General features: G+C 44.4%; 1 protein-coding gene across 1 annotated transcript in view; it reads left to right on the forward strand.

Moving 5' to 3' along the window:
• Positions 1–23,280: 23,280 nt before the first annotated feature.
• Positions 23,281–27,052, forward strand: part of LOC121613032 (PDZ domain-containing protein 4-like) — a 36,346-nt gene continuing 32,574 nt past the window's right edge. The window contains exon 1 of the mRNA XM_041946281.1: positions 23,281–23,340. Coding sequence (XP_041802215.1) covers positions 23,281–23,340 — 60 coding nt within the window. The remainder of the gene's footprint in view (positions 23,341–27,052) is intronic.

Raw genomic sequence — 27,052 nt, forward strand, 5'->3', positions numbered from 1 at the left:
CGGCTGTTTCCAGCTCTATGAACACAGGACCACGTTATACTAGACGAGCTCGTCCAACACGTTGTCAGACATCTGAATGGATGTCATACAAAGGCTAACGTCTAAGTCGCTGAATGTATGAAATGATGCCACATATTCCAAACTAAAGGCACGAACGTATGCACAAACTGTAGTTGTTAAATATTACAGCAGCTCAGATGAATGTTAAAAAATATTAGACTGGAGCGTCTCTCTGTAGAGATACTGTGAGAACTAATACCTGCAAACTCTCATCTAGCCTCATTAATAGTGGACACTGACATGAGGAGGATGAATGCTGCTCTGTGACACATATTAAAGCGAAGCGGCGGGCCGTTCTATATTATAGAGATACAACTGGAGCTCCTACCTGTAAACCACGTCCATAGAGGCTGTGTGTCGCCCTTTAATAATGAAATCACGTTAGAGTGATGCCACTAAAGTCATGCTCTGTTATTAAACCTTAAAATAACATTTCTGTGTATTACAGAGGCAGCAGAGGAACTAATACGTCTAATCTCAAGTCCAAGAGTTTCATATGTGGGATGTTCAGTTTGGACTGAACCTGCAGTCTGAAGTCCCGGAGGTTCGATGTTGCCCTGTATGAAATTACTTTAAACGTTGAAGCCTCGACCTACGACACATACAGACACTTCCAACCTGCACAAACTGCAGTTACTAGATGTTCCAGCAATTACTGGATATTAAGAGCAGCGGTGTGAGAAGTACTAATAAAACTTTCTGAAGTAGCACCTCCATTATTCTATTCTACACTTCTTTTCATCCCAACGGAAAATTCTGTGTATCACTGCGTTAAACTAAGTGGAATCCTTTCAGTGCAAGTTACCATCAGGTCAGGATGTGGCTGAACCGACAGGAAACGACAGAGGAATCGCTGGATTCATGATGATGTTCACAAAGAAACTGTGTTTGCTACGTGGATCGGTCTCGTTATGGCCAATACTGGATCCACTATATATATACATATAAAAAAAAAACATATTACAGGATATTATAGAGATTCAACAGCAGCCGCTGTAAACTCACGTCCACTAAAGCAACACATTTAACCACATTTGGTCTCCTCCTACATAGACTGTGTCCAGGTCTGTAATGACAAACCATTTTAGCTATACTGAATAACATCATAGAGGAAATAATAAACAGCAGTTATGAATTTACATTAAACAGCAGAAATATTTAAGTGAAACTTGGGGACACAAAGACTCTAAAATGATTTGATAAGAGCATCTTTGATCATAGAGGATCACAAACTGAATAAAGGCTGTCAGGCTACACTTCTGTGTGCAGAACAACAGGCTGAGTAAATTAAACCCTATATCACAGCAGATCACAGAGTTTCCATAGAAGGATACTGAATACTAAAGGTAAATTCACCATAGAGGGGGGGTTCATCATAAAGAGGCTGCACCAGGCCCATCAAAGCACGCGGCGGCAATCAGATCAATATGCCATTAATGATCAATAATCCCACTGCTCACTCTCACAGATGAAGCGTTCGGTGAGCGTCTCCGGGAACATCAGAGTCTTCTGGTGTCGGTCTCATTCCGTCCGCGGTGTTCCGGTATGATGTGACAGGAAGCTGCTCGGCGCTAATTAACGACGCGAGCACGAGCGCTCTCATCGCATCACCACGGCGGAAACGCGTTTTAATAAAACCTGAAAATCATCAGGGCTGAAGTTAATCTCTCCTGCTGTCTGCGGACATCCATCCAGAGCAAAGCGCGCGCACGCGCACGCACGCACGCACACACACACACACACACGGGGTGAGCGTCCATCGCAGCCGTTAAACTCTCCGCGCGGCTGCCATGCACGCGCGCGCGCGCGCGCGCACACACACACACACACACACACACACACACGGCTGCTTAACAAAGGTGTGATAAGAATTCACCTGTGGTCCGGGTTGGTCCTCCACTGCAGACCGACACTGATCCTCATCACACACCGTCTCTGGCACCAGGAGGCTGCTGGGAGCTGTGGCCGCAGACGGCTGCAGAGATCCTCTGAGTACAACGCGAGGGATCACTCTGTCAGCGATTAGTCTCCCTGAGCTCAACTCAACTGCTGTCCAAGCTAACAGGCGAACCAGCTAACACAACACACTTTACAGAAATAAGCCATCATTTTGGGAAATTTTCCATTTCACCAGGAGTCTGATGCTAGGATGATAATTCTAGATAAATATCTCTGTGTGTTCAAAACAGAGAGAGCGTTGTGGCCTGTTAGCCTAGCTTAATGTGACCCATTAAGCTAGGCTAAACGGCTAGCTAAACAGCTAGCCTTTTTAATAGTAGAAATCTGCCACAACAGCTTCAAATCTGAGTGTGAAAGTTGACCTTAAAACAGCAGTTTGACAAATAAAATGACTCACCAGCTTTCTCCACCTTTTCAAGTGTTTTCAGTCCTCAGCTCCAGCAGTTCGCTCTATAAATGATCAACAATACAAATAACGCCATGGACATAGAGAGTTCCTGTTTCTGAACACCTCAAAGAAAGTTCTGGTTCATATTTTAATCACTTTTCTAGGATAAATAAAGGGACACTGAGCTGCAGAATCTGCTTTCAGTGGACAGATTTGACCACAAACCACAACAGCCCCCCTGCAGAGAGCTGACAGCATGATGTCACTTCCTGTCTGTCCTCTCTCATCCAGCATTTCCTTCATCAGTAAATTGATGTGCAGCAGGTGGATTGAATTGAAATCTCTGTTTAAAAAAGGCTACAAAAAACTACAGCTCACATGAAATAACTGAGTACAGCAGCAGCGCGGGTGTTCATGTCATCATAGTCCAGTTTGGTCAATATCTACAAAATTCACACTCTCATCGTGTTTCATTATTTAAAGACTAAAAGCAGAGACGTGACAGGAAGCTGAAAACAGGGACAGAGTGAGAGCTCACTGCTTTTTACTCATCTCTGATGGCTCATCAGCATCCTGCATGCACTTCTGTTCCTGCACCTGCAGCATGCCTCCTCCTCCTCCTCCTCTTCTTCCTGCTCCTTCTCAGCTTCCTCCTCCCACACCTCCTCTTCTTCCTCCCTCACTTCTCATTCTCCTCTTACTCTGCCCCATCTCTGTTTTTCTCTTTCTCTTTCTCTTCCTCCTCCTCTGCTTATGCTTTCCCTCCATATTTCTCTCCTCGTCTTTCTCCACCTTTTTCATCCCTCCCTCCTCCTCAGCTTCTCCTCACCTCCTTCAGATCCTCATCTTCCCTCACCTGCTGCCACCACTCTTCTTCCTCCTTTCTTTTCCTCAATCCTTGATGTCTCTTTTTTCTCTACCTCCACCTTATTTCCTCTCCTTCACTTCCTCTCCCCACTTTTTTGTTTGGTCTTGCTCCCATTTCTATGAATTCAGGTTGCTTACAACTGGTATAAGTAGAGACTATAGGAGGAGAGGAAGAAAGGAGAAAATAGGAGGAGATGAGAAAAGGAGGGAGGAGAAAGAGGACAATGGAGGAGCAGAAACGAGGCGAGAGGAGGAGCCTGCAAGAGGAAAGTAGAGATGCAGGCTGATGAAAAGGAGGAGAGGAAGGAGGGAGTGCTCTAGTTTCTCCTCTGACGTCCGACCCGACGCATAAAGATGACGTCAGGAATCCAGAGTCCCACTGACGGCCCGACTGGAGGCGATAACTCGAGGAGGAGAGTCACACTGAATCGTCAGATCATCACTGAACTACAGGACACACCTGTTCAGACGTGCCTCAGGTGATGTTAATATATTCAGACCGGAGAAGGACTTGTTGTGTTTCCTGCCAGCACTGAAACATCTGACACCTGCTGGAGAGACAGAGGCTAAAAAATATTGGTATTATTATTATAATTATATGAAAATATATTTGTCTGCAGGGCTGTAACAGGACAGGAGGCACACAGAGGTCCATCCCAGATAATAATATTAAAGAGACCAGAACATCAGCAGTCTGACCACAGCAGCACCGAGCCGACGCTGCCGCTGCCACACTGCTGCTGTGTCTTCCTGTGACTGTGTGGGTTGAACTGTGGGACATTTGGCTTTTATTCTGAAAGCGGAGTGTGTGACTCAGCTGTGAATGATGACTCAGGAAGCAAACAGAGAGAAATTTCAAATTAAAGAGGATTTTTTTTAATGTAAACTAGTGATTCTCAGTTTCTTTGTGTCTTGACATCCCTGCTGTCAATGGTAGCTACAGCACAACACTGTATATAACTTCATACTTACTCCAATGGTTGCCTGGCAACCACACAATGACAATAAGAAAACAGGGATTTCCCAAGATGGCGAACTGTCCCTTTCAAAGAACACTGCAGGCGTTAGACTCACACAAAAGTAATCCCTGTCAATCATCACTGGAAGTGTGTGGCTGTGTATTCATCTGCAGAGACGCTGCCTGAGGGGGGGGGGCAGCTCCCTGCCAATGACAGCGTGCAGGTGAGACCAGGTGCCAGGTCAAAGCAGCAAACATCCAAGATGAAGATGACGATGAACAGCAGCTTTCAGTACAGGCTGGGGAGGACGGGCGGTTTAATGATGTGTGCCATCACTTACTGTGATGCCCCCCCAACTCAGAAATGATGCTTATTTTGTGAGAAGAGACATTAAAATATTGTTTATTGCACCTCTAGAAGCTACCTTTTGTGGTTTCGTGATGCTCTGAAAGCTGTTTCAGGTGTTCTTCTCCCATCTAATAGACTGAATATTAGCTCAGATCACAGAAGGTTCAGCATTATTAAAATATCATTATGAGTTTGAGCCCCAGGAACACGGAGCCGCTCTCCATCCTCCTCTGCATGTTTAACAGCCGAGAGTTCAGGAAAGTATAATTAGTCGGAGCAATTAGTGGGAGGACGAGGTGTGTGCGCATGTGATACCATCGTTTCTATACTGTTTGTGTCGTGTAATGTGAGCGTGTTTGTCTCGCAGAGGCAGAATCACAGCTGCGATTACACCTCCTGCTAATGTAAGCGTGTGGAGACTGATGTTCCCGTGTGGGCGGATGTCACGTGAGCGTGTGCGGCGTGCGTGCACATGTGCCGCTCATACAGACGAAGAGCCGCTTTTCTTTGCGTCAGAGATTTTTATCAAACAAAGCTGTTAAATCCAGAGAATTCTCATCAAAGAGCCACTGTTTTAAAGCTGCAGAGTGCGAGAAAGTGTGAATTCATGTACTGAGGTGTTGGACTTTCCTGGAATATTTCCATTTTATGCTGTGTTATAGGCTCATTTCTACTCTCCTACATTTCAGAGGAAAAATCTGGAAGCTTTGGTTACAGGTTACTCTGCAGACAGTGGACAGAGCCAGGCTAGCTGTTTCCCCCTGTTTTCACTTTTTATGCTAAGCTAAGCTAATTGTGTCCTGGCTCCAGCTTTGCATTGACTGGACAGACATTTTCACTCTACTACAACTGACATCTAAGATTTTAATCACAATAAAGAAAAATCATCTTATTGAATATGATTCCATGTTAATCGGACCTAGAACGTATAAAGCAGGTAAAATAAACTGCCTCCACCAGCTTCTTCTTATTCTTCTTATGTTTTTAAGTTCATATGTTGTGTCTAATTGTTATTAATCATCAATAGCTTTATAAATTAGTGCTAAATCATTAATATGGATAATGTTCAGGTTTGTTTTTCTCTCTTCTATTGTGCTTCATGTTAGTAATTTCAGTTTCTGCCTCCAGTTTTCAATCAATCAACCCGACAGCAGCAGTGAACCTCAGCCTGTGATTGCACGTTTCCATCAACATTTGATTCTAAGAGCTAATAAAGGTACGTTTGTAGCTGTCGTGTCAGCTGTGAAGCTCTTTGAGTTGATTTTCATGAGATTTAGCTCTAAAAAAAAAGCAAAAATCAGTATTAAAATGTACAGAAACAACTGCAGACTTGATATCTTATCAATGATAATTCTATTAAATCTTCTTTACAACCTGTAATTCCAGACTTAGTGACTATTTTAAAGTGAGAAACCTTAGTACACTCATGTCGCCACCATGATCCATTAAATCTACTTAAACATGCTCCTCAAGCCTGTGGTGTGTTTTAGAGAGTGCAGGATGAAACAGACGCATGTTGCTTTGGATGTGAACTCTAACGTCACGTAGCTGCTGTGATCTTCCTCCCCTGTGCAGCTATACATGTGAACATGCCTCTGTGTGTGTGTGTGTGTGTGGAGGCCGGGCTGTCCTCTGCTGCCCTCCACGCTCGCACATACAGCAGTGTTGGTTCATCACTCCTGTGCTGTTTGCTAATGCAGATCCACCTCTGAACTGTGATCAGCGTGTGTGGGCCGCAGAGCTGCGAGCTGTGTGGGAGAGCGGCACGGCGTGATCACACTCGACATCCAAGGCTATATGTTCAGGAGACGGAGACGCTTTCACAGCTGAGATGTTCATCAGATTTCCAACAAATAAATGAGTCCCGTTTGAGGAAACAAGCCTTTATTGTGACATTGAATATTATTTTAGGACTCAAATGAAACGTATTTAACCAACTTCTTGTTGTTCTAAGTTTCCGTCCACACGCTCAGAGATGAGCAGCTGGACTGGGTGCTCGCTGTTCTTTCTGTTCCAGTGTGTGAGACACAGATTCGATCATCACGGCTAACTGTGGAGGCTAAATTATGCAAATATCATTTGGAATATACACAATTCTTCTGTTGAGGAAAAGCTAAAATATGCTGGTTTCTTCATGGTTTTAGTCGACATCAGCTGAGCGCCGCTCATCCGGCCAGACTGTTCTTCATGGAGTTTCTGCTGTTTCTCACGCAGACGTCACTTTTCTTATTTCCGTCTTGGACTCTCTTTTCCAGTTTTGTCGCTGTGTCTTCGTGACAGTTTGGCTTTTTGCTTCATTGTCGGCTGCTGTTGTCTTTATTTTTTCTTTTGTAGAATCATTTGTGCCTTTTATTTTATTGATAACTCTCTGTGCCGTGTTAAACTGTCTGAACTTCAGGACAACCAGCGATGACTTTGCAGATGCTAACAGGGATCCAGATAAAAAATAAAGAACTGACTGGACGTGAAGTGTAGTTTTTATTCTGATGTGTTTTCTTTCTGAAACATTCAGAAAATCATGAGCTGCTAATTGTTCTGGTGGAGAAAAGATAAAACTAATAAAAGGCAGTTTGGTTTTCATGTTGCTCTCCAAGATGAAAGTTTCTGGGTTTTTACTGGAAGAAATGAAACGTGTCAGATTCAGTAAAGATGATGTTTTGTTGCACTGCTGGTAGAGAATCTTAAGGAGAGACCACCAGGAAAGCAAGAGGAGGAAGAGAGGAAGATGATTCAAAAGAAGAAAAGAGGAGGGTTTAAAAGAAGAAGGAGTCAAGAAGGAGGCGGGAGAGGAAATGAGAAGAAGAGGAGGAGAACTGGGGCGACTGGTGTGAGGAGGAAAGTAAGACAAGACATTACTCCTGCCTCTCAACCAATCAGCAGCCCCCTCTGCTGCCCTCACACCTCCTAGCATAAACACACTCAACACTGCATGTATTAAATATGGGTGCTGGGGGGACTAACACACACCTCAGTGTGTACATCACACACTGCAGCCAGTGACTCAGCTGTGCTGCTCTCTACTGGAGGAAATATAAAACTGCATGTTGAATAAAGTTTGGTTTCCAAGTTATTCTCGTGTTCATGTTATATCAAAAATAAAAGAAGCAAAATATTTAATCAACTTTAAATTTACTAATTATCTGTGACTGACAGTGGTGGAAAGTGACCAAGTGCATTTACTCAAGTACTGTCTTCAGTACATGCACATTTGAGGCATTTATTACTTCAAGTCAATTAAATTCAAAATTCTGATGTAACATGAAAGGTTTTGTCTCTGCCCTGTTCAGACGTGCTGATGTGAAACTGCTCTGCTTTGAAAATGGCTGCTGGTCCACAAGAGTCAACAGGTTTGATAGTTTGAGCTAAAACATACAAAAGAGTTCAGTCCTTTAAGAACGACTGGTGCAGTAACTCCTTTCAGACACAAGGTGGCAGCATCACCATCCAAAGCCCACCAGCAGAGAGCACAAACCTCAGACCAGAGCTGAGTTACTGCCTCTGTGCTACCCACAATGCAATGCACGAGAAAAAGTACAGGATCTGGTCATCAGTGGCGCAAAAGTTGAAATAAAAAGGTGGACAGATGAGCAACATATGCAGGAACAGCGCAGGAAGCATGAAGTAATAAAACCCTGAGGAATTCGATTTCGAGTTTACTTTCTATTCCCACACTTCCTGTTACTTATATTTATTATCCTCAGACTATAAGTGAACGGTGCAGATCCTCACATGCGGCTCACAGTAGGAGAATCAAGCCTGAAGCTCTGGTGAACTTTCACCATGAAGCTGCTTTGTACCAAACATAGAACATGTGAGCATCAGGTCACCGGCAGCATGTTTGTCAGCTGTAGACTCTAACACTGATCCTTGATCTGTTTTTGCTGCAGTTTGTTAAAACAGTTGCTTTTACAGAAAACTTAATTTTACCATTTAAGTTCCCCCCAGAATTATTTTTGTGTTTAACTGACGCCTGAAAAGAAGCTCTCCAGAGGCTGAGCCCTTCACTTTAATGAGCTTCTCTTAATGTTCATGTGACAGAGAGAGAAGGAGGTCAAAGATCCCGACTAGTCCGACCTGATCAGGTGTCAGATTCTTCCCTCTGATTGGTTAATGTGGCCTGTCAGTCTTCAGAGGTTCGACTTCTCTCTAGCTCTCAGAGAGACTGTCTGAACGTTATCCCTGTATTTAAAGAATTGGTTAGACCACATGTCTCTGTTTCTGTCCAGACACGACAGGTCAGACATTTAAAGCCTGTTTGATGTGGGGGTGTCCCAGGCTGGAAACGAGGCCCGGCAGCACGTGTGTTCCACAACCAGTCTGGCCGGTTTAATGTGAGCAGCAGTGACCAGAGCTGAAGCCTCCATCTGTACTGTCCCTGTCCTCAGAAGCAGCTGAGAGGACAACAAGAGGACCAGCTGTCTTCATGAGCATCAGAATAAAACAAACGCTAAACTTTAAATGAATTAATGTAGCGCGTCTGCTTATCCTGCCTGGAATGAGCCAAATGTTTGACATGACACAGAAAGAAAAGCCAACAAACCGATTTAACCGGCTGAAGTCTTGCAGACGGAGTTAAAACTGCACCGCTGAGGCAGACTGTAACGGTGAGTGTGTGAATGCTGCTGGGTCACGTCGGATCAGGGACACGTTGTTGCATTCACCTAAACTTAAACATAAAAACACTGAATCATACTCGAATCATAGTTTCTAAAAGCCGTTACACCAACGACAAATGTCAGGGAATTTTACTGACATGAAAAAACTGGAGCAGATTTGTTCTGTGAGACAAACTTTAAAACTGACAGTGAGACAGCTGACTCTGTCCTCAGGCCTGACCGAGCATCACTCAGTGAAGACTCGTTAACCTCAGGTCAAACCATCAGCATCAGCAGCAGCTGTTTTCTCTCCAGCACAAGAATTAATCAAATCACTGCAAGCTGTTTTAATTTGTTTTATCAGAAAGTCTGCGACGATCCTACTAAAATGTAAAATGTGCATCACAGTCTGATAGATCTTCCTCCTCTGAGCCACAGAGCTCCATTAAAACACATCAGTGAGCCTCACACGTGTTCCTTCATCACCACGAACACACACACTGTAGTTTACTCTGACTCAGTCACACACACACACACACACACACACACACACACACACACACACACACACAAACAGTCCTGCTGCCACAAACACTCACTACAGCACACAATGTGGATTCATCCGCCGCTGAAAATAGTCCCCAAGAGATACTCTGTTTATTTGTTGCACCTACTGCACACTAGAATTGTTGCAGATTAAACACCTTCAGAAAAGTATGGAACACACACATTATAATGTGTGTGTACACATTATGATTCCATATATTTGCAGGGTATTTATGCAGCAGGGTAAAATATAACCAGCTGGCTGCTGTAGTTTTTATCAAACGTTACTCAAACAGGAGGGAATAGTGTGAATAGTCCATACGTGAACTGTGTGTGTGCTGCTGAGAAGAATTCATGCAGGAGGTTCAGAGGACGTCCGTCAGTCTTTAACTGCATTTCTCTCTTGCTCTGCTCACCTCTCTGCGACCCCCCTTTCATTTTCAGAGGATATAGATCTGCAGACACCAGGAGGACAATTAAGAAGATTTACTCCTGTCAGCCATAAAGTGGCAGAAGGCAACAACTGAACATACACAATGCAAAACCTCCGGCCTCTCTCTGCCGCCCCCGATAACTCCGCTAAGCCCCCCCACCAAACCCACGAGCTGGAACGGCAGCAGACACAGTCGGTCGCTCTGCGAAACCTCGTGAAAGTCGAGGCTTTCACCATCTGAAGGGACGTGCATGCACATCTGTATTTGTAGAACAGCCAATAGGAACGTCCTCTCTCTGAAATAGCCTGTGATTGGCCAAAGTGTATGGGTTCTTTATGAGTGTGATTTATTTTTTGTCCACTGGGTGGCACATGATAATTAACCTTCCGCCAGGTATATAGGTAGGAACTATCTGCTGTTGGTCAGGCGTCCCACCCGGAAGGGCAAAGGGTTTTGACTGCTACACCGCTATGCTACGCTAAGGCAAACGCTAAACGATATGCTGGCTTATTTTGTTGTTGATTCTGGCTTGTGACTACGGTGCTCAACCTGATGTATTGGACTCGTTCAATAAATGGATCACCCTTGACTCAACAAGTACAGTCGTTTTATTTCAGATCACAGTAAGTCAACAGTGTAGTTAGCAAATAGCCTCAGGTAACATCTAGCGCCAGTGGCATGCACAGACTTTTTGAGAGCAGGGGCGAAAAGGACTTCACTTGAGTGGGCGTTTTGGCTTCCAAGAGGGCACTTTAGCACGCGTTTTTCAACAATTGGGCCACAAGGGGGGGCAGTCGCCCCCCTCTGTGCACGCCACTGTCTAGCGTGTCAGCCTAGCCACCACCCGCGTCAGTGACGCCTCAGTAGTTCCGTATTAGGACAGAACTCCTTTAAGAGCCTGTGATAGGCCAAAGCCTCCGTCCTGGGCTAGACCGTCTGCCAGACCGCTTGAATTACTGTCTGCTGAAAGGTTGATATGGACATTTTGTCCAGTGATGCCAAATAGGCCGCAGCTTTAAAGCCCACACAAAGGAGTGAAGAACCAGGCAGCGCTTAATGTTTGGAATCAGGATCAGCAGCTGTTTGCAGCAGCTCGCAGCTTTTCTGTCGCTCCCTCAGCGCTGTCCGTCTTCTGAAGGTCACGTCTGTGCAGGAAAAGGAGGAAGTCATTGAAAGAGGACATGCTCTCCCATGCTTGAGGTCTGGACAGACAGCCCTGATAACTCACCGGTGTCAGCACGCTGATTGGCTCTCGTCTCCTCTGTGTCCTCCACAGTTGATATTTCAGATTTGTGCGTGACCTCAGCCTTCAAGCCGTCTCCTTTTCAGCCAATCAAATGCTAACATTACATGCCTAACTTGTTCCTCTTGCAGATGAGGCCTCTGGAAGGACACATCAGAATGATCCAATATGACTTTACTCCAAAGATAATGTCAAAGAGTTCGTCAGTATTGGTACAGACACTTCTGTCCTCCCACACCAGCAGTGACGTGTCCCTGCCATCCATATCCAAACCTTTAAAAGAACAACTGATTATAGCAACAGAAAAGGATGAAATCAGTGTAATCTGCTGCTGCAAATGAAATATGCCATAATCCGATATTTAATCACACATAATGTCTTTAAGGTTTTCCCAAACTGTCCTCACTTCATAAAAATGTCCCGACTTTACAAAATGTTAAACATCAATTTACAAAAATGCTAAATAACGTCCCCACGCCCTCCTGACTTTCTATAAAATGTCCTCACTTTTCAAAATGTCTCACCTTCCAGCGATGTCTTCACTTCAGAAAACACATTCAATAATTGTCCTGACTCTATAAAATGCTAAAAACGTCCTCACCGTCTTCTCTGTCCTCACTTTGCAAAAATGTGTTTGTTAAAAAAACTGTTCAACAACTTTAACTTCTAAAGCAAATCCTGCTTTCTAAGAAAAGTCTAAATTTTCTTCCTATTATTTCTGAAAATGTCCTCTTTCCAGAAGCATTCACTTGTCTAAAACATCCCCCCCTCTGATGTACTCCCTGTCGCTGTCACACAAACACAGAGAGACGATGAGGAGAGACATCCTGAATATTATTCTTGACACGATGAGACAGACATGAGATCAAAAAACACTTTTTCTTTTCATTCCAGTTTATCTTTTAATTTTATTTTGGAATAAATCAGCATTTTATTGTGAAAATAAATCCAAAAGATTAATTGAATTGATCAGACGGTGACGGTGTGTAAACTCTTATCTGTCTTATTGGAAAAGTCCAATATGAAGCTTGTGTTTGAAACGTCTCTATAATAAAAATAAATGGGTGATGAACTGATAGGGGAGCTTCTTTCACCTCCTCCTCTCTGCTCCTCCCTCCCCTCCCTCCTCCTCCAGCCTCATACAGTGACCTCATCACCACCTCCTTCTCCTCTTCACCTCCATCACTGTGCTTCCTCTCACCTTCTTTTACTTCCCTTTTCTCTCCTCCTCATATTATTTTCATCTGATTCATTCTCTTTTATCTCTTTTCTTCTTCATCCTCTCGTTCAACTCCGCTCACCTCCCCTCATATAACCTCCTCGTGCTTCTTGTCCTCTTTACCAGCTCCACCACTCTTCATCCTCTCTCCTTCCTCCCGTTAGGCTCTTCTCTTTTATCACACTGTTGAGTGTTATATTAATTTTCATCTTGTTTCAGGGACGATGCTGAAAGCAAAGCTATCGCCAGAAGCTAAAATCAGACAGTGAGCTCTGGATTATGACTCATGTCGTTTGAGAAATTCTTTCTTTCAGTGAAAGTCAATCTGTGGTTAACCCGGCAAAGGTCAGCGAAAGATTGTGGTTACGGTAGAAAAGCAGGAACATACTAAGACTGACAGACTGCATCAACCACCTCAGCCTTCATGCTTTTACTGTTTGCTTCATGAAGGACAAACGACTTCCTGCACTCCAGCATTAGAAAACAAGCTGGCAATGAGCAAACTTGCTAGCCTGGTTGCTAACGGGACAAACAGTTTATTCAAGAGAGATATTTCCACCATTGACTTCTGTCTCAGGAGTGGGTGTCGACGAGTTTCCATCCAGATCCAACTCAAATTCTGAATTTTGAAGATCGCTAAAGGAAAACAGAAATGAATGCATGTTTGTCATGTGGGTGACAGACAGCAGGTGGAGCTGATTCTCAGGTGTTGAGGACACAACCAGGTGATGTCGAAGCTCAAATTGTGGAGAACAATGTAGAAAACATTCCTGTTAGCTTCAGGTATGAATGGGGCGACAGCCTCCTCATCGCTCCACACAGATCTGATGTTTACGTCCTTTCTGTGGAGCCGAAGCTTCATTGGGCGTTTAGGTCACATGCTTTGTGTATGTCATGATATATTTGCACATCATCGCATTTTGCTTTTATCAGCAAACCAGTTTTTCCACCTCAGCATGTTTTTTTCCAATATTTTGAGATTTTTTTATTTAAATTTTGGGTGTTTGCACTCATGGGCAAATTGAAATCTAGTGTTTTTGTAAGTAGTGTGAGTCAAAGTACTGATTAATAAAATTCAACAAAGCAATCCAGTGATCAAAGCTGATCCCATTGATTCCCACTGACACAGCATCTATTGATCTGGTCAGAGATTTGGCTCTTATAAATAATGCTGGTCTGAATTGCTGTATATTCTCCTGCTCTTCACTTCACCTCTCTGTAATTGCTTGTCAAACCCACAGCCTATATCTGTATGTGTGTGTGTGTGTGTGCGTGTGTGTGTGTGTGTGTGTGTGCATGTGCTTGTGTGTGTGATTTAAAGGCAGACACTCCATTCTGCTGCTGAACTGCCACCCTGTCAACAAACCCCCGATGTGTCCCTGCATGTGTGTATTTAATGACGATGTCTATACTGTGTGTGTGTGCGTGTGTGTGTGTGTGTGTGTAACCTGTAACCTCCAGCATGTGGACTGAGCTGTAGATTGTTGAAGCTTTCAGACTGTCAGCATGTGAAGATTACAGCCTGTGTAGGTTCTGCAGGCCATTAATGTGTCCCCAGACACACACACACACACACACGCACACACACACACACACACACACACACATACACACACACACAGTGTGTGCCTCAGGACTCTCAGCAGCTGAAAGCAGGAAATGGATTTCACAATGTGAGACATGAGGCGAGCAGGAGCAGTAACAGTGGTCACGCTGCAGACGTTCTTCACTGTGTTCTAACAAAGACGATCACGATCCTGCGTCTGTCTGGACGCCAGAAATCAGGCTCTACGTGATGATTTCTGCCTCCAGAATAAAACAGGCCATAATTCTCTGTGGTTTCTTCATGAGCGTCATTCATCGTCTGTTACTGTCTCCTGTGGTGTTCCTCAGGGCTCCATCCTCAGGCCTTTTACTTTCATTTTACAGTCCGAGTCTCATTTTGTATTTTGAAAATTGAACGTCCTGGATCGCTGCTCCTCTGACGATGTGCTGCTGCACAGCTTCAGTGTCTTTCGTCTCGAAGCGTGAAATGCTGGATGTTCTCCAGCTACATGAGAGTAAGACCGAGGTCTCTGCTGTCTATGAAAGTCTGTCTCATGGTATAATAAATCCTGCTGGACTACAAGTCTCTCTGCACATGCCAGAAATCTCCGTGTACTTTTACTTTGCTTGAATATTTGATGGTTATCAACCGGTGTGATGGGCTGCAGATTTTTGGGAGGCGGTCTGACGTGCATCTGTTACCTGACGTCTGGACTGCAGCAGATCTCTGTGTGTGGGAGTCAGTCTTTCTTCTCTCGCCTGCCGGCTGGTTCAAAACGCAGCAGCGAGACTGAAAACAGAGATCATATGAAACTGGTGCTGGTCTGTCTTCACTGCTTAAAGCGAACCAGTGGAACTGTTTTTTACCTTAGTTTATTTATATATTTTAAAGCACCGCATGTTAAATCAGATCAGATCAGACCCCTCAGATCCTCTGATCAGTCACTGCTCGTCATTCTTGTCCTCAGTTCAAAGGTGACCGAGCTGGTTTCAGTGCTGATCCTCCACAGGGTCATTTATTTCCCATCTATCAACACGTTTAAATCCAGACTGAAGACCCACCTTTAGACCTTAGTCCACTGAATTAGTACCATAATAATATCACTTTTCATTCTGTCCGTTTCAGTCATTTATCTTCATTTTTGTTTTAATTATTAAATTGTATTTTTAAATTCTCTGTGAAGCGCCTGCTGTTTTTAAAGGTCTTTCATAAATGAAGCGATTGATTTGAGAGCAGCTGTGCCTCAGCTCATCAACACATTCAGCTATTTCATAGTATTTCATGGTTGAACCGTGAGTGTTTGTGAAGTGAATTAGATTGAAAATGTCCATTACGTGTTTCATTCCTCATAATATGATGATTCTTTTCAATAAAATGTCATTCTCTGGTTGGAGGATTAGAAAAGACTTCAGGAAGAGAGTCTGTCTGAACGTGGTCTTGACACGGTGAACAGCTGTGTCGTGCTACCACAAACAGCAGGAGAGGGAGGAGGAGCATTTCTCAGGAGTGTTTTTTGACAAATAGTCATACGACAGTTTTATGAGATATTAGGACAAACCCCTGTTTGCTGTTTAAACCTGAGAAAGTCAAAGTGTATTGATCCCTGAAGATTTCAACAAACTGATACAGATCAGCAGGAAGAAGACAAAAGAGAAAAAATACAACTGAAAACAATTAATAACAAGTAAAAGCAACTGCAGTGAAAGAATAAACGAAACACACACACACACACACACATACACACACACACACACACAGCACAGACACACACACACACACACACACACACAGCACAGATAATAGAGACTGAACTGTACGCAGACTAAGACCAGTGTATGTGTTCTATATGATGGATGCTTACAGGAACACACACACACACACACACACACACACACACACACACTCAGACAGTGTATATGCTAAAGTGACAAAGATAAATCGATGTTTGGGCGACAGATTCGCTTGAACACACACATCAACAGCAGACACCCAAGCAGTGTGTGTGTGTGTGTGTGTGTGTGTGTGTGTCTGTTTCACACCTACCTGTCTGTGTTCAGTATCAGTCGGATTTTTGTTTGTGTGGAAGAGAAACACAACAGACGGCGTTTTTGTTAAACGTGTATTTTGCTTTATCTGTGTTTGAGCACCTGAACCTGTGTGTGTGTGTGTGTGTGTGGCAGGCTGGTGTGACACTGCAGAGGCATCCCTCCCTCCTCTCTGCCGGTGTAATTACTGTGCTGAGCTGATAAACTGCTCTCACAGGGCTCACCGTCAGCAGGGAGTACGAGGAGGACCAGGGGACGATGGGAGGAAGAGGAGCGCTGGATGGATAGAAGGAGGGAGAAATAGAGGAGATGAGGGGTTTGAATGATGGGCATCAAAAGGGAAATAAAAGGAGAATATGACAAATGAGTAGAAGAGGACAAGGTGAGAAGGAGATCACAAAGGAGAGGAGAGAAGAGAAGAGTAAGGGGAGAGGAGGAGAATAACAGAGGAGATGCATGGCCGGAGGAGACGCTATGCAGAGAGACAAAGGGCTTGAACTGAGGGGAGGGGAAGGCGAGAGGTAAATATGGAGAAGGGGAGGATTACAAAAGGAGAAGAGAGAAAGAGAGAAAAGGTGAGAGGAAGGTGGGGGAGAGGAGGAGGGAGGATGGAGAATTAATGATTGTAGGAGGAGAAGATGAGGAGAGGGGAGGTGTATTGATTCAGTACTCTGACAGCAGGGATGTATTTCATTTCAATAGAGGCCGAGTCACACCATAAATACACACACACACACACACACACACACACACACACACACACTGACCTGGTCCTGTCATCATGTGACAGGCTGCATCAGTCACTGTACAGCCACTTTTCTATATCAGACCATAAAACCACCAACAAACACTGCGAGCCTGCAGCCATGCTGTTGTTTTAACGCACTACTGTGCTTTGAGCTAAATGCTAACGTCAACATGCTAACATGCTAATCAGGTGGAACGTTTACAGGTGCCACGTTAAACGTTCTGCTGCTGGCACAAGAGGGAGAGTCAGATGATTCATCCTCTGGGCATCATGAATATAGAAATACAGCTCGTGGACATGTTTTTCTTCGCTGTGGGACTCGATCTTATATTTTTTACTGAAGCAGCAGTGAAACAGCTGCGAGGATGAATTCATGACGCTCTCATTCGACGGCTGCGGAGTTCTTATTCTTTGATTATCTAACTCCACTACTTAGTTGTGCCGGCTTGGTGATGGACAGCAGATATTTTTGTAGTTGCTTGGCAACAGCAGGGGATGCTTCCTGCGCCCTCTGCCTGTGCAGCTTCAGTGTCCCGCGTGGTCAGCTTCAACTGGTGATCACATTCATTAAAAATCAATACTTCCTGTTGTGGCTCTGTAATGAGATCAGAGTCTAGATTTGTGCTGCCGGTGTGGAGTCACTCCTCGCACATCATGAGGTTAACACTGGAACAGCACCGGTGGGCATCACACACATTTAGCATTTATGAGCAGCCATTAAAAAACACACAGATTAATTTAAACACACAGTCATCAGTTTGTTAGTTTCATTTCATGTGTACATGTGTGTTAATGGGTAAATTATTCATAAATGTCAACATGTGTGTGGTTATACAGGGAGGATTCAATTAAATTAGAGTCATATAAATGTCAGCGGAGTTCATTTATCGGGAGATAAATTAGTTTTGAAACACACACACACACACAAACACGCACACACACAGTGTTATGTGTAATGATGCGCGTGCAAAGGTAACAGAGAGCACGCTAACAGAAAATGGAAACATTAATGAGTCAGACCAAAAAAAAAAAAACACTTTGAAGCTCCACAACGTTTCATTTTTCATGGTCTTTATTTGAATAATAAAAAACAGTTTGTTAAAGTGATGATTTCCTGTTGTTGTTGTTGTCCTGATGGTGGCGCCAGAGACAGTAAGGGGTTCATCCTCTGCAGAGCACGAATATCACAGACGCAAGCTTGGAGGATTTTTCATGTAAGTAAGAGCAACTTCTGGACTGTTGGTGGCACTAGAGGAAAGGATGATCAGGATTCATCTTCTGCAGAGCAGGGAGATGGTCTGTAGTGGATCAGGTCTTTCTCTGACTCCAGCCTGCAGCCGCCAGAGGACGGGTGCAGACGCTGTGATCTGTTTTTATTGAACCAGTTGAAAACACACCTTTTAATCTGGGTTTAGTTCAGAGCTTAATCTGAGCCGATGTGTTCAATCCCTGTTAACTCACACCGTCATGTGGAGGTTAAAGCAGGATCACCTGGACCAGGTCCGGTTCCAGACCTCTGAATCACTCCAGGCAGAGACACTCAAACGCTCCTGCTCTGACAGCCGTGAGATGAAGAAGACACGAAGACATGTTTACACGTGTGAAAGCTGAGGAAGACGAGTGTCACAGAGATGAATGAACTGGTTCAGTTTAGGAGGAAGAGACAGACAGCAAAAGGGAAGACGAGGGGGGGGGGGGGCAGGGACTCAGAGCAAGTGGGAGGGAGAAGCAGTGGGGGAGGAGGAGGAGGAGGAGGGAACATTAATTGCCGGCTGCAGGTTATTGGCTGGCTCTGCTGCCGCGGAGCTGCTGTTGTTCCAGCGTGGGGGGGTTGCTGCAGAAGAAGAGAGAGCAGCGAGCTGCAGATCTGTCTGCTGATCCCTGATCCACCGCCGGCTCGCTTCATCCCACCATCATCTGCGAAGACACAGAAACGCTGCATCTGTGGGATTATCCTGAAGGAAGGACAGTAGCACGAGGAGGAGGAGGAGGAGGAGGAGGAGGGACGCCGGCAGGGAAGCTTCGCCCAGACGAGGATCACCTTCTGTGGGAGGACGCGGAGGCTGACTCCCCTGGGGACATCAAAGAGTGGATGCTTCGTCAAACATCTGGAAAGGTGCAACCTGAGGATGTTTGACAGAGATTTAAACTGACTTCAGCTGAATGTTCTTCGCTGCTCCTGACAGTTTGCTGTGAGTATCATCTGACGTGAGGTTTCAGTGCAGCAGGCTCACCTGTCCTGTGTTAACATGCACAAACATTCAGGCAATTAGAAACTGGGCTGCAACTAACAAATTTCTTTAATTATCTGTTAATCTGCAGATTATTTTCTTAAATGATTGAGTAATAATTTAGTCCCAAAAAAGAAAATGCATCAAAATTCAAGGTTTAAGTTGTTTTGTCCTGTAATTAAAAAGAAAAGAAAAGCAGCAAATCCTAAAAACTGAGAAACTGAACTAATATAAAAAAAAAAACAATTTCTTTGTTGATCGACTGGTTTAAAGCAGACTGTCTGCCTGTAACCTTATTGTTTAACTTCTTCAGCTTCAAAAATCTGCCAAGAATAAAAGCCAAAGTGACGAACTGAACAGGTCTGTGTTCAGCAGAAATCAGAGCGATCCTGTGATCACTGAACTGATTGATTATTGCTGCTTTATCGGAAACAGCTCGAGGTTTTCTACCTGCTCTGCTCGACTCTCTTCACTCGATGGAGATTCTGTGTTTGTGGAGCTCAAACAGCTTCTGGAGGGAAAATCTGTGAAACTTAAATAAAAGCCAAAGATTCCTGTCAGTCAAACTGTTTCTGGCTGTGAGACGAAGGCTCGGCTGCTTAAAGCTCTTCCTGCAGATGCAGAGGTGATCATACACACCTGTCGAGTGCAGAGACTCGTGGAGAGGAGACAGTTACATCAAGGAAAAAGGTTTTGTCCTAAAAACTAGGAAAGGAAATGCTGATCTGGAGAAGCTTTGAGCAGAAACTGGGAAACAGAGGCAGGGACCAGAACCAGAGCAGACAGGAGACAGACTGAGACACCTGGACCCATCTGGGAATGTACACACACAAACACACACACACGCACACGCACACACACACACAGGGAGTGGCAGCAGATTCTGAGCAGCTGTATTAAACGTGTGTGTGTGTTCGTGTCTCTCATCTTTTCTCTTTCTCTGTTTCTGTGTTTGTGTGTCCAGGAGGAAAACGAAGCCTGGTTCAACCTCCGTCCAGAGACGATGGAGCAGCAGAGGAAATCGGGGGATGAAGGAGGGAGAGAAGAGGAGAAAGGGCTGACGGTCAGAGCGCCTGGCTCTCCTCAGTAAACACCAGGATCCACTCAGGGAGGAAGAGGAAGGTTTTGGGGAATTACATGGAGAACAGAGGACAACTGTTTAGTGTTTGCTGACACAAACCCACCATTCTCGGTCCTGAAGGATTCTGGGGATTGAAGAGTTTGGAAACACTGGAAGAGGAAGAGGTTTTCTGAGCACCTGCACTTCAAAAGCACATCAAGCTTTGCATTGAAGGATTTGAAGGAAGCTCCACGACAATCGTCTTTTTTTGGACCCATTTGTTTTATGTTTTCTCTACGTGCACCTTTTAGATTTCGCCCCTCTTCCTGAAGAGGACTGGAGGTGTTTGAGGCAGGTGCTGATGACAGATAACAGCTGCAGGGAGGCAGCGGTGGCTCTCCTAAACGCATATCAGTGATGCTCAGTGACAGCAGCAGCAAATAATACAGGCTGCATGTGCCGGTGTTTCTGCAGAGCGCCGGCGCTGTCTGTCATCTTTCTGCACGCTGATTCCATCTCAAGGACCGTCTGTGGGCGAGGTGGGCGATTTTAAAACCAGAGGGAGGGGGAGACGCTCTCTGCAAAGCCTCAGCATGACAACATGAAGTAAAGCTTATTAGAAACAAAGCTTCAGTAACTAAACAGCAGTGATTTCCTGTCAACCGTTTTAATGTCTACGTGTTGCGTCTGTTTACTTTTAAAGCAACAGGAAACTTGTTGGAGTTTATGATAAAACAGCTCAGCGGTCCATCGACCCTCAGCTGAACCACTGAGCATCACACTGATGGATGATTGTGAACAACACACTCGGGACACCTGTAGCGTGAAAAGCACAGAAACAAACGTCTTTACGAGCTTTGGCAAATAAAATAAAGTTTTAAAAAGCACTGGAGACAAGCGGAGCTGTGAGAGGCAGCAAACGGCGCCGCAGGGACAGTTTGACTTCATCATGTTCTGAAAGCACAAATCTAATTTGATCTGATGACATTTAGGTGCTAAAACTAAAAGCACAAACTGTTTTTTATCTCTCAGAGCTCAGAATCTGATATTTGAACAGACTGAATAAAAAAGCACAAATTATTGGAAGAGTCTTTCCACTCAAACACATTCAGGTGCTACAAATAGTTTTCCTCTTCGTGAGGTGAAGGAACAGTCAGAACAAGTCGTGCTGAGACTCAGGTGCTAAAAACTGCGTTTTTATATCATTTTTTAATGATTTTAAAGACAATTTTGTATCAATTCAAAGCAGAAACATTAACAATCAGCCCATCACATCCATCACAAGTGCACAACAGCGTTTACACTGGTTCTAAAGAAGCGGTTTAATATCAGCTCAGAAACATCTATTAGTATTTATATGTGTTTTATATCTGAGCTGTTTCTTATTCTTATTTAGAAATTCAGTTATATTTAGATAAATTATTGAGACATTTTAGCCAAACTTCAATATTTGACTTGAAATCAGTGATTTTCTTGCGAGCGTTTTGAGCGTTTTTTCTTCTTGCTGGTCTAGAAACAGAAATCTGAGCGTTCAGATGCTCGACTGAAGATCATCTGTGACTAACTCTTCAGATCTCAGATCAGAACCAGCAGCCTGTTTGTGGATCCTCTCTCGTTGTCGATCTGAGAAGACGAGAAGTCGTTTCACAGCTGAATTATTGAACTCAAGTGAAAGCTGCTGGAACAGTTTTCCTCTTCTTCTCCTTCACGTCTTCTTCGTCAGCACCGGCCTCGTTTAAACAAACCTCAGGAGACAGAAAACTAAACATTTGACTGAAGATATTTAAGTGTTTTGTAAAGATTATTGAGCCTTGAAAAAACACCACGGTGGGTTTTACTTTCACTTTCACCAGTTTTATACGAGCAGGTGTCGCTGTGACTCGTTTTATTGAAGTTTGTAGGAAAGATACGAGTCGCTCAGATAGAAATCACACTGCATCATGAAAACAGCTTTAATTCAGACAGCTCTGGACTTATTTAGTTTTGTCCGACATTTAAAGAGCAGCTGTCAAACGTGTTTAAAACCAGGGAGCCACGAGGGCTGAATCCTGCAACACCTCCAGGGAGCGCACACACCTTCATCCTCCTCATCAGGAGCAAGTCAACAGTTTGTTTTCTGGGACGCCCACAAACTCAAATTTCTACATTTTAACAGTTTGAAGCACAAACTCAACAGCCTCTTCATCCCCCTCCTCCTCCTCCTCTTCCTCCCCTGCAGGGCTGAAACAATCTGCTGCGCATGAATGAAAATTAATTTTTCACCGTGATGAAAAGACGCATCATCTCGCATCCTTGCCGCCAGCGTGACGGCAGATGAAAGCTGTTTACCGCGAGGAGCCGCTCCTTCTGTCTCCTGCTTCATCAGCACAGAACATTAAGACACATAGGCGCCTCCCGCGTTCGTCTTCAGAGGAGAAAAGACGACAGGAGGTGACCTCAGCTTGACTCTCAGCTCAGAGACGTTTGACTGACAACAGCGTCTGTTTGTTTCAATGAACTTAATGAAGCACATTTGGGGATTTTTAGATGAAGAGGCTTCATTTTTGTGTGGAATCTACCAAAAACACACAAAAATCTGACTGAAAATTCACATTTTTAGGATTTTTCTTTTTGCAGAGGAACCACTGAAGCTGCACAGATTAAAGCACATTTCACATATTTGACACAAACTGGAAAACAGCTGAAGAATCTGACTGGGACTTTATCTGTGAGGATATGATCAGAAGGATGTTTGTCAGCAGCACTTCACGACTGTTTTAGACATTTTGTCCGGCTGAAGTAATCGTGTCGTTGGACGCAGTTATCTGAACAAAATTGACCTTTATGAACCTGATTGTGGGTCAAAGGTCAGAGTGAACGTCTTAAATAGCGAGGACACACAGGAGCACTCTGAGGTTAGATGTCAGACGGACGCGCTGGATTATCGATACACAGCGTCAGTCGTTTTCTGAGGGACGTCCAGAGACAGAGGACGGAGACATAAAAGACGAGAAGAAAGCAGAGCGAGATCGGGACGAGTGTCAGACGCCATCATGGGCTGCAACATGTGCGTGGTCAAACGTCCGGAGGAGCAGTACAGGATCATGTTCCAGGTAGGAAAACCGGTGAATAAGTGATCATGAAGCAATGCTGGTTTTGCTGGAGGCTGCTGTCGTTTCAGTTTAGAATGTGGCTCAGAGGTGAACCTGAACCTGCAGCCTTCAGGCCCCCGAGGGGTTCCTCTGGGGGTTATCAGCCCGGAGCAAAAATGCAAGCTGTGAACACAATCACGTGCGTTTGGTTGTTTCCTGCTTTCAAAGCTGCTCTGCAGCACGCTTCTGAAGCTCAGATGTTCCTGAAAGCACCAACACATGAAGGCATTTCATGACAGCTTCTGTTTTCTTCTGCGCACAGTGATGATAATAATGATGCAGGTTAGAAGTCACAGAAATGAAGTGAAACTAAGAGAAGGAGTCTGAACAGGGCTGCGGCTGTCACAGAGCTCAGGTCCTCAGTCGTGCTTCTGGGGTTGGACACAGACACGAGACTTCATGGATGATTCTGATCATGTTTGACTCAATGTTGTGGAAAAAAGTCTAAATGCAGAACCAGAGTCTGAAAATAATGACTTATTACAAAAAAAGAAGGAAGTGAATGCAAATGATGCTTTTGTTTCGGAGAGAGAAGTGAAGGCTGTGGAAAGACTGTGTGTGTGTGTGTGTGTGTGTGTGTGTGTGTGTGTGTGAGTGTGAAGCTACAGCTCTATTTATCACTGCACGTCGGTCTAGTTATTCTGTGTAAAGGTCATCATGTTTTCTGCTGGTGTTTTTATCCGCTGGAGGCTGAAAGTCACAGAGGACTCAGAACAGAAATCCTGCTCACAGCCGAATACGGTGTGTGTGTGTGTGTGTGTGTGTGTGTGTGTGTGTGTGTGCGTGCGTGCATGGATGCCAATGTTTAAGTCTTCAGTTCACATTAAAAAGAGCAGCCATGTTGTTTGCTGTTGTAACACAGTTGAATCCAGTTTTATTGGACTTCCTCTATCAGTTTGGTTCAGTCTTTAGTATCGCAGAGTATTAAACCAAATATGAGCTGAATCAATTACTCACATCACGCTGTCTTTTATCAGATTAGGATCCTCACAACACACAAACGCAGAGTAGTCAGTAATTCACAGATCATATCATTACTAAAAATTTTCAGCAATTAAACACCGTTAATCAAACATCCAAGCAACAAAAAACTTAATTTCAGACTGAGGAAAAGATTTTTTTCAGATAAAATGTAGAGGTCTATTTGTGTTCAACTGTATGGAATACAAATACAGAAAAGGCATAAAGACAGTATTTACATGCTTCACTTCCACAATACCTGGAGGTGATATGAGGATGTAAGGAGACAGTTTTCTGAGAAGGAGACTGACAGGAAGTGCAACATGATAGATTACATCATTTATCATTATTTTCAACATATGGCTCAAGCTAAAAAATGACCTGGTTAAGGACACAGGAAACGAACCCTGTCCTCCCTCACGCTGTTCCAGCAGTCCGCCCAGGCCTCCTTTCAAGGTCACATGACTCCTACTTTGTTTCAGAGAGACAGAGACTGGGCTCAGGGTTCGAGGCTCTCATTGAGCTGTTTGGTGATGGTTAAATCTCAGAAGACTGGGCTCAGCTAACATCTGAAGAACGAGAGATACTGCAGCTTAGCTTTTTGCAGCACAGGAACACAACACCAGCAACAGCAAAGTGAAGGACAGACGGGACAGCGGCCCGGGGGGGATAATCTGATGTTCTCTGTTCCTCCTGTGGTCAAACACAAAAAAACACAAAAAAATGCTCTCACTGACTTTGAAAACAGCACCTAACAGGACCTGAGAGCTCCACATACATACAGTCCAGAAGAGTCCAGAAGAGTCCAGAAGAGTCCAGTCCCTGATGAGAGCTGGACAAAGACGCTTTCAATAAGCAGTAAATCAACACAGACAAATTAAGTAGACAATGTTAGCGGCTACCGTCGGTCTACAGAGGAGGAGGCTGCTGAGCTGAGCTGAGCATCCTGCTGCAAGCGAAAAGAGCCAGGAGGAGGAGGAGGAGGAGGAGGTGCTATCTTAGCATTGTTCTCTGGGTGTGTGTTGGCTGATAAAATTTGCCTTAAGGAGGGCTTCACTTTAACAATAATAATAATGGAAAATGAACAGAATAAATTAGAATCGTCTGCTGTGTTGGCTGCAGTGGTCTGTGGGGTAAGCAGGGTCAATGAGTGCAGCAGGTTGGCTGGCTGGTTGGCTAGCTGGCTGGTTGGCTGGCGGGCTGGTTGGCTGGCTGGCTGACTGGCTGGTTGGCTGGCTGGCTGGTTGGCTGGTTAACTGGCTGGCTGGCTGGCTGGCTGGTTGGCTGGCTGGTTGGCCTGCTGGCTGGTTGGCTGGTTAACTGGCTGGCTAGCTGGTTGGCTGGTTGGTTGGCTGGCTGGCTGGTTCAGCAACATGGACAGCTCCACCCGTTGGCTGGTTAGCTTGCTGGTTGGCTGGCTGGCTGGTTAGCTGGCTGAGTACCCCCTGCAGGCGCTTGTGGAACTTCTCAACTCTGAAAATGTTTGAACACATTTTCATTTTGCCAACAACTTTCAGTGCCAATATTTAAAATTTACACAGTTGATTTCTCGCCTCAAAGTTGTTGACTTTTGTAATGAAATAACAAAACTCACAGTGTGATGCAAGAACCATCAGCTCACACTGCACACTTATTTCTCGCTAATCAAGTGTATATCTGGGCCTTCCTCCAGACATAAATTCCACACACTCAGCGGTCTGTTCTCTGATGGAGCAGGTGGAGCTGTCCATGGTGCTGAGGACTGTTCTCTAATGGAGCAGGTGGAGCTGTCCATGGTGCTGAACACTGTTCTCTGATGGAGCGGTTGGAGCTGTCCATGGTTCTGAACACTGTTCTCTGATGGAGCATGTGGAGCTGTCCATGGTGCTGAGCACTGTTCTCTGATGGAGCGGTTGGAGCTGTCCATGGTTCTGAACACTGTTCTCTGATGGAGCAGGTGGAGCTGTCCATGGTGCTGAGCACTGTTCTCTAATGGAGTGGGTGGAGCTGTCCATGGTTCTGAACACTGTTCTAAGGCCAAAAGTAGTATTTGCAAGAAGGAATTCAATGTTTCTATATGACTTGATATGATGATCTATGTACTACACGCAGGCAGCAGTTTGGTGATTGTTCTGGATATCCCTTTAATAGACAAACAATCCCTTTATTAGAGAAACAATCCCTTTAATAGAGAAACAATCGTTTAACATAGAAACAATCCCTTTAACATAGAAACAATCCCTTTAATAGAGAAAAATCCCTTTAATAGACAAACAATCCCTTTAATAGAGAAAAATACCTTTAATAGAGAAACAAGCTAATTAAAGACACTCAGCAGCTGTTGAGAAAGCTCCTTGTGTGAAGCTGCACACTGTAAATGTCAAGCAGGGTGTTGTTGTTGAAAGACGAGCAGGAAGTCAATGGACCATAACAACGAACTTTACATACATTTTTATAGTTTGGTTTTTCAAACAGGCTGAAACTATTCAGAAGAACGACGGGAGGATTCAGGAAACGTGTCAAAAGGCATTGTAGGAGTGTCTTAAACCCCAAGCTGCACATGTTTATGGAGGAGCTGCAGGCCTGAACTCTCCTCATACATAATACAAGCGCACACACACACACACACACGCACACACACACACACACACGGACCAAATTCACACAGTTACCCATGAATACAGTTTCTTACGGAGCTACTGACTTTGTTCCCTAAATTCAATCAAATTTGTGC

This window comes from Chelmon rostratus, chromosome 10 (assembly GCF_017976325.1).
Source record: "Chelmon rostratus isolate fCheRos1 chromosome 10, fCheRos1.pri, whole genome shotgun sequence".
Taxonomy (NCBI): domain Eukaryota; kingdom Metazoa; phylum Chordata; class Actinopteri; order Chaetodontiformes; family Chaetodontidae; genus Chelmon; species Chelmon rostratus.